Raw genomic sequence first — 8,791 nt, 5'->3', positions numbered from 1 at the left:
ATGGGTGTTGCTGCACACTTCATCATCAAGGGGAAAGGCCCCAAAGTACGTCTGATTGCTATGAAGAAGCAAATTGGTGCTCATGATGGTGTCAACCTTGCAAACACTCTTGAGGAGATCATCAGAGACTGGGGCATCACAAATCAAGTGAAGACTTTGATCTCTGATAACGCAAGCTCAAATGACACTTTTATAGCAAGTCTGATCCCTCGACTTGACCCCTCTGTCAAGAAGAAGCAAGATATCCAGGCCAGAAGGATTCGTTGCTTTGGACACATCCTCAACCTTGTGTCGAAGGCCTTCTCGTTTGGCAAGGACTCTGAGAGCTTTGAGAGACAGTCAGATGCATATGTTCTTCTACAGCAAGATGAGGCTGACCTCAAGCATTGGCGTAAGGCTGGCCCTATTGGCAAGCTTCACAACATCGTGAATTTCATTAGAGCTTCGCCGCAACGTACACAGAGGTTCAAGATCCTATCTCGTGAGATATCAGAAGCTTCTGATCACTCTGATGGCTTTCTTCTCTCTCAGCAGACATCTAAAGAAGTTGAATTAATCCAAGACAATGCCACGAGGTGGAACTCTACATACCTCATGATTGAGCGTGCTATTCGGCTTAAGGATGAAGTAGAGGGCTTTTGTTCCTCTCAGAGTGCCAAAGATCCTATGCCAGCTCAAGCTATCTTGACTTCTGATGACTGGCTACAGTTGACAGAGATCATGACGATCTTAAAATACCCTTTGTTCTTGAGCACTCCGCCATCAAGCCGGATGTTATATGTACAGCAATTGGCAACTATGGCAACACAATCAAAACGTTCGGTTATGCGTCTCCTGTGAACATCGGCGATAATGATAGGGGATATGGAAGTTTGGTTTTCTAATAATAGCGAATACCTCCCTGCTATAGATAGAACCTGACCTGCGACCTACCTCTAAAAGTCACGTGTAGACGACAACGTTATGAATGCAGAACAAAGCTTCGTCACCTCCTCGGAAAACTTTATAGATTTGATGACTAGTTTGTGATCCTTGAGCATATGACAGGACTTGTCGGTTTGCTGAGCGAGTAAATCTCTGAGATGCTTCTTGTGAGAAGGCTTGGAACTCATCTGGTTGGGGAGCTGCAGTACGAGATGACTTGAGAATGAATTGCTGCTGCAGGCTCTGTAGTCCACCTGCTGAGATGGCGGCCGTCGTGTTCACTGCAGAGCCTTGACTACACCAGCTAACAACGGATCCTCGATGTGGGTGGGGAAGGGTGTGCAACCACTGCTAACGCTCGGCGGCGCTCCACAAAAGAGTTGAGGGGGTCTTCTGGAGACCGCCCACTGGCAAGTCTCTCCAAACAGGGCGGCTATGGTGCTGTCAGCCCACAGGTCACTCTACACAGAAGCCAGTCATCGTCGCATAAACAGCGCTAATGCAAGCTGTTGTCGAGACATGCATTATAGTCAAGCCAGTTAAGCCGAACAGTGACTGATAAGTAATTAGATGCTGTATATTGAGGTAACAATGCATATGCCGGTGAGACTTCCAGGCAAAATTCACCTATCCCCGGCTCTTGAGTAATTATTGGATGGTGAAGACTCGCTCACCGAAAAAGGGCACCAATCCCACTGGGCTTCTCCGACACCCTAAGAGAAAATCTGCCTTGCTGCTTTGCATCCTTGTCAGTCACTCTTTGCTGGTTGGCAGGCTTTTCTCAGCGGTCCCTCCAAGACCCCAGTAAGAAGCTCTTTAGTGGTTTTCCAAGGCGAAATGACCCGTACTACTGCGGAGGGGCAGCCTGCATCTGCACCCAATCGCCTCCTGCCACCACTTTCAGCAATCGCATTCAGGCCCAGTTGGGATTGATGCGCCCTTCAAGCCTCTTGAGCCATAATCGTCGGGCTTGGCCCAGGTTGAGTTGTCTCGTACCGTGATCAATTGCTCATCAAGCTACCAGAGATGCCCACTTGTGTGCACACTGTTGGCTTCGAGGCGTATGTCAACCAGGCGGCAGCTCTTATTTAACGTCAACTTATACTTCAAACATCTGGTTATGGAAAAATGGTAGCTGTAAACTAGTTTGAGCAGGGCTGCCAGGCTTGTTTCCTCCCTGAAGAGGGGGCGTGTCAAACGGCGTGTGGTCTCTGCCTTGGCGACGCCACTAGCTGCTGTTCTCCGCGACGCGCATAACCGCTATCACACGTCAGCATTGGCGATAAAACGCCTTACCAAAGCCTGCTGCTCTGAGATCAAGGGTAAGGCTGTGCCCTAGTGCCCACATAGAGGACGTCCTGAAAACATCTTTTGACAACAGTATCGCCATTCATCAAGCCTTAGCTACCATCAAAGTGCTTCCCCTCCACGAAAGCATAATGGCATCTTTGAAGCGACTTCTGAACCCCCAGATGTACACCATTGGGTGGATCACCGCTCTTGACAAGGAGCTCACCGCAGCGCAGGCTGTGCTTGACGAACAGCACCAAAAGCCGGAAAACTTCAGAAAACACCCAAAAGATACAAATAACTATATCTGGGGCCGGATCGGGGACCACAACATCGTCATCGCCTCGCTAGCTGCTGGAAAGTACGGCACCGTGTCCGCGGCCACGACCGCATGGAGCATGATCAGCTCTCTTCCACACCTTCGGTTCGGCCTCATGGTCGGTATTGGCGCCGGCATTCCCAGGCTAGCCGACAACATCGATATCCGCCTCGGCGACGTTGTCGTCAGCCAGCCGACTGGGGCAAGCCCGGGAGTCGTGCAGTACGATGTAGGGAAGTTAGAAAGCGACGGCCATTTCAAACGTGTCGGTTCTCTTGCTCCTCCGCCTGAGGTCCTTCTCAAAGGATTAGCAACACTGAAGGCCAAACGAAGACTCGGAGGACCTCGAGTACGCGGCATCCTAGACGATATGCTCCAACGCCATCCGCGGTTAGCAGAAGCAGATCCAGATGACGCTGCGTTTGTTCACCAAGGGGCGCAAAACGACCGGCTATTCGAAGCATCCTCAGTGCATGTTCAAAACCCGGACCTGCAAAGCGCAGTATCTTCAGCGGGAGCAGTTCCGCGTGATGTCAATAAGCTTTATTTTCAGTTGGCGCTGGCCTGGGTTTGGTCATTCTTCTGGCTGATCTTCGCCGCTATGAAAACGCCGGCCACTTCCAACATTACGAGGACAATCCCACCATCAGATGCAACCCTTCAAGAGCTTGGCCAGCCGAGAGCCTGTGAGCATTGCGATGCTGGGAAGGAAATAGGCCGACCACAACGACGATCCACCGATCCCGTAGTTCACTATGGCCTCATTGCTTCCGGCAACTCGGTCATAAAGGACGGTGTTTCTCGGGACGACATAGTACGACGACTTGGAGACAAGTGCATTTGCTTTGAGATGGAGGCAGCTGGTCTGATGGATAATTTCCCCTGCCTTGTGATCAGAGGAATCTGCGATTATGCAGACACCCACAAGAACGATCGCTGGCAGAACTATTCCGCAGCAACAGCCGCCGCTTTCGCAAAGGAACTACTGGAAGTGATCGACGGCGATGATGTAGAAGGATCCTCAAGAGCCGATGAAATCATGCAGTGTTAGTATTTCATGATCACATTGAAAGCTTCATTACTTATATTCCTTACAGTATGTGAGGATGTTTCCCAAATCCGATCAACCACAAAAGACATGCAACAGGATCTACATTTCCAGGAAGTCATGAAGTGGCTCTCCCCGCCGGATCCATCAACAAATGATAACAAGGCCTTGCAACAACGCCATGAAGGCACAGGTCAGTGGTTCCTCGACAGCCAAGAATACTCAAAATGGAAAACAACGCAAAAGTCCTCTCTGTGGCTTTACGGTATCCCCGGCTGTGGGAAGACAATTCTGAGTTCCATCGTCGTCAAGGACCTCCGTAGCACTGAGCCTTATACTAGAAGCCTTCTCTACTTCTATTTCGACTTCACCGACACTAGCAAGCAGTCGCTTGAAAAGGCGATTCGGTCACTGATCGCTCAGCTGTACCGCAACAGCCAGAATGTTCAAGGGCCCCTGAACGCACTGTACTCCTCTTGTAAAAGTCCTTCACGACAGCCGAATATCGACATGCTAAGCACAACCTTTGAGGCCATGGTTCAACAGATCGGCGAAGTATGGGTCGTCCTGGATGCACTTGACGAATGCCAGACGAGAACAGGCCCGAGGAACGAAGGATTGCTACATTGGATTGAAAGCATTCTACACTCGCCACAATTAAACATCCACCTTCTTATCACAAGTCGCCCTGAACACGATATTAAATCATCATTAGAAAGATTTGTCGACGATCAGATTATCCTCCAGAGCGACCTTGTTACGGAAGATATACGTGCATATGTTCATGGAACAGTGAGAAACTACGAAGGATTCAAACGGTGGCGATCACATAAATCAATCCAAAATGAGATCGAAAGCCATCTGATGGAGAAAGCTAATGGAATGTGAGATAAGACCAACATTCTTGATTTCTGTTGCTAAACCAGATAGGTTTCGCTGGGTTTCGTGCCAACTCGAAGCTCTCGAAAAGTGTCCCAGTCAGCAAAGCCTTAGCCGAACACTGCACTCGCTGCCAAGAACGCTAGACGACACGTATGGGAGGGTCCTAAATGGGATTCCGGATCAATACAGACCGGAGGCGATGCGACTTTTGCAGTTTCTTGCCTTTTCCGAACGGCCACTACAGGTTGAAGAAGCTGTCGACGTAATTGCTGTAGTCACCGAAAAAAGGCCCCGGTTTGACGCCACAAAGAGAATGCCACAACCGGACGAAATCTCTGTCTACTGCTCAAGCCTAGTGGCTGTTGTTACTCGAGGTGAAGGCGGAGATAATGGAGTGAAGGAGCTTCAGCTCGCGCATTTCTCGGTGAAGGAATACCTCATATCCAACCGACTACAGCAGGATATCTCCAGGACCTTCATGGCGGCACAGGCTAGAGCTTCTATTACAGAGGTTTGCCTTGCATACCTTTTGGAGCTGGACCACAACCTTTCGTCGGTAAGGGTCAGAGAATTATACCCACTTGCACAATATGCTGCACAATACTGGATGACCCATGCTGTCCAAGCTGAGACGGGCAGGGTCCGTGACCTCATTAGAGAGTTTTGTTTAGATGATGACTCTCCACAAATCTCCTACCGGCTCTATAAGCCAGACAAACCATGGGAAGAAGAACATGAAAGTTCTCAGAGAGATAAGACTGGAGTATTGTACTATGTAGCGTGTGCAGGGATTGTGTCTGCGGTAGAAGACCTGTTAAAGAGCGAAGCAGATGTCAACGCTCAGGGTGGCTACTATGGCAACGCTCTCCAAGCTGCTTCAGCAGGAGGTCACCAAGAGATCGTCCAGATGCTCCTCAACAACGGAGCAGACGTCAACGCTCAGGGTGGCGAATACGGCAACGCTCTCCAAGCCGCTTCATTTAGAGGTCACCAAGAGATCGTCCAGATGCTCCTTAACAACGGAGCAAATATCAACGCTCAGGGTGGCAAATACGGCAACGCTCTCCAAGCCGCTTCAGAGGGAGGCCACAAAGAGCTCGTCCAGATGCTCCTCAACAACGGAGCAAATATCAACGCTCAGGGTGGCAGGTACGGCAACGCTCTCCAAGCCGCTTCATTTAGAGGCCACAAAGAGCTCGTCCAGATGCTCCTCAACAACGGAGCAAATATCAACGCTCAGGGTGGCTTCTATGGTAACGCTCTCCAAGCCGCTTCATTTAGAGGCCACCAAGAGCTTGTCCAGATACTCCTCAACAACGGAGCAGACGTCAACGCTCAGGGTGGCTTCTATGGTAACGCTCTCCAAGCCGCTTCAGAGGGAGGCCACCAAGAGATCGTCCAGATGCTCCTCAACAACGGAGCAAATATCAACGCTCAGGGTGACTTCTATGGTAACGCTCTCCAAGCCGCTTCAGAGGGAGGCCACAAAGAGCTCGTCCAGATGCTCCTCAACAACGGAGCAAATATCAACGCTCAGGGTGGCGAATACGGCAACGCTCTCCAAGCCGCTTCATTTAGAGGCCACAAAGAGCTTGTCCAGATGCTCCTCAACAACGGAGCAGACGTCAACGCTCAGGGTGGCGAATACGGCAACGCTCTCCAAGCCGCTTCATTTAGAGGCCACAAAGAGCTCGTCCAGATGCTCCTCAACAACGGAGCAAATATCAACGCTCAGGGTGGCAAATACGGCAACGCTCTCCAAGCCGCTTCAGAGGGAGGCCACAAAGAGCTCGTCCAGATGCTCCTCAACAACGGAGCAAATATCAACGCTCAGGGTGGCGAATACGGCAACGCTCTCCAAGCCGCTTCATTTAGAGGCCACCAAGAGCTTGTCCAGATGCTCCTCAACAACGGAGCAAATATCAACGCTCAGGGTGGCTTCTATGGTAACGCTCTCCAAGCCGCTTCAGAGGGAGGCCACAAAGAGCTCGTCCAGATGCTCCTCAACAACGGAGCAAATATCAACGCTCAGGGTGGCAGGTACGGTAACGCTCTCCAAGCCGCTTCAGAGGGAGGCCACCAAGAGATCGTCCAGATGCTCCTCAACAACGGAGCAGACGTCAACGCTCAGGGTGGCAGGTACGGCAACGCTCTCCAAGCCGCTTCAGAGGGAGGCCACCAAGAGATCGTCCAGATGCTCCTCAACAACGGAGCAAATATCAACGCTCAGGGTGGCTTCTATGGTAACGCTCTCCAAGCCGCTTCAGAGGGAGGCCACCAAGAGATCGTCCAGATGCTCCTCAACAACGGAGCAAATATCAACGCTCAGGGTGGCAGGTACGGTAACGCTCTCCAAGCCGCTTCAGAGGGAGGCCACCAAGAGATCGTCCAGATGCTCCTCAACAACGGAGCAGACGTCAACGCTCAGGGTGGCAGGTACGGCAACGCTCTCCAAGCCGCTTCAGCAGGAGGTCACCAAGAGATCGTCCAGATGCTCCTCAACAACGGAGCAGACGTCAACGCTCAGGGTGGCGAATACGGCAACGCTCTCCAAGCCGCTTCATTTAGAGGCCACAAAGAGCTTGTCCAGATGCTCCTCAACAACGGAGCAGACGTCAACGCTCAGGGTGGCGAATACGGCAACGCTCTCCAAGCCGCTTCATTTAGAGGCCACAAAGAGCTCGTCCAGATGCTCCTCAACAACGGAGCAAATATCAACGCTCAGGGTGGCGAATACGGCAACGCTCTCCAAGCCGCTTCATTTAGAGGCCACCAAGAGATCGTCCAGATGCTCCTCAACAACGGAGCAAATATCAACGCTCAGGGTAGCCACTATATCAACGCTCTCCAAGCCGCTTCACAGGGAGGCCACCAAGAGATCGTCCAGATGCTCCTCAACAACGGAGCAGACGTCAACGCTCAGGGTGGCTTCTATGGTAACGCTCTCCAAGCCGCTTCAGAGGGAGGCCACCAAGAGATCGTCCAGATGCTCCTCAACAACGGAGCAGACGTCAACGCTCAGGGTGGCTTCTATGGTAACGCTCTCCAAGCCGCTTCAGAGGGAGGCCACAAAGAGCTCGTCCAGATGCTCCTCAACAACGGAGCAAATATCAACGCTCAGGGTGGCGAATACGGCAACGCTCTCCAAGCCGCTTCAGAGGGAGGCCACAAAGAGCTCGTCCAGATGCTCCTCAACAACGGAGCAAATATCAACGCTCAGGGTGGCGAATACGGCAACGCTCTCCAAGCCGCTTCATTTGGAGGCCACCAAGAGCTTGTCCAGATGCTCCTCAACAACGGAGCAGACGTCAACGCTCAGGGTGGCAAATACGGCAACGCTCTCCAAGCCGCTTCATTTAGAGGCCACAAAGAGCTCGTCCAGATGCTCCTCAACAACGGAGCAGACGTCAACGCTCAGGGTGGCAAATACGGCAACGCTCTCCAAGCCGCTTCAGAGGGAGGCCACAAAGAGCTCGTCCAGATGCTCCTTAACAACGGAGCAAATATCAACGCTCAGGGTGGCAAATACGGCAACGCTCTCCAAGCCGCTTCATTTAGAGGCCACAAAGAGATCGTCCAGATGCTCCTCAACAACGGAGCAAATATCAACGCTCAGGGTGGCTTCTATGGTAACGCTCTCCAAGCCGCTTCAGAGGGAGGCCACCAAGAGATCGTCCAGATGCTCCTCAACAACGGAGCAAATATCAACGCTCAGGGTGGCAGGTACGGCAACGCTCTCCAAGCCGCTTCATTTGGAGGCCACCAAGAGCTCGTCCAGGTGCTCCTCAACAACGGAGCAGACGTCAACGCTCAGGGTGGCTTCTATGGCAACGCTCTCCAAGCCGCTTCATTTAGAGGCCACCAAGAGATCGTCCAGATTCTCCTCAACAACGGAGCAGAAGTCGACTCAAAAGATACCTCCGGACGAACAGCCCTATCGTGGGCAGCTGAGTATGGTCATGAGGCCGTGGTCAAGATGCTCCTCGACACAGGCAAGGTCGATATCGATTCGAAAGATACCTCCGGCCGAACACCCCTATCGTGGGCAGCTTCATTTGGTAATAAAGCTATTATCAAAATGCTCATTGATACAGGGAGGGTAGACATTAACTCTAGCGACAACACTGGCCGGACCCCACTATCCTGGGCTATTATCAAAGGGCACGTTGAGGTAGTGTTGTTACTCGCCAACGCCCATAATGCTGATATAAACGTCAGAGACCACGATGGGTTTAGCCCATTTATGCGGGCTGTGTGGAGATCTAACAAGGAGGTTGTGGATATTCTCCTTCAGATGAGGCGTCTTTCTCATTATGATTGTATGGATG

The 8,791-nt window shown here is 51.6% G+C and overlaps 2 protein-coding genes across 2 annotated transcripts; both read left to right on the top strand.

Moving 5' to 3' along the window:
• On the top strand, window positions 1-542 carry CGCA056_v011823 (uncharacterized protein; the record flags this gene model as incomplete). The annotated part of the gene is made up of 2 exons (XM_037327067.1): window positions 1-481; window positions 535-542. 2 exons carry the CDS (start codon window positions 1-3, stop codon window positions 540-542), a joined length of 489 nt encoding a protein of 162 aa, XP_037174091.1.
• Window positions 543-2,363: 1,821 nt separating this feature from the next.
• On the top strand, window positions 2,364-8,566 carry CGCA056_v011822 (Serine/threonine-protein phosphatase 6 regulatory ankyrin repeat subunit B; the record flags this gene model as incomplete). Its single annotated transcript, XM_037327066.1, has 4 exons — window positions 2,364-3,579; window positions 3,631-4,136; window positions 5,284-8,521; window positions 8,562-8,566. 4 exons carry the CDS (start codon window positions 2,364-2,366, stop codon window positions 8,564-8,566), a joined length of 4,965 nt encoding a protein of 1,654 aa, XP_037174314.1.
• Window positions 8,567-8,791: the final 225 nt, after the last annotated feature.

This window comes from Colletotrichum aenigma, assembly GCF_013390185.1.
Source record: "Colletotrichum aenigma strain Cg56 chromosome Unknown KSG_Cg56_contig08, whole genome shotgun sequence".
In the NCBI taxonomy this organism is placed as follows: Eukaryota; Fungi; Ascomycota; class Sordariomycetes; order Glomerellales; family Glomerellaceae; genus Colletotrichum; species Colletotrichum aenigma.
The sequence above is the reverse complement of the archived record's forward strand: the minus strand, read 5'-3'. Positions and strand labels throughout refer to the sequence as shown.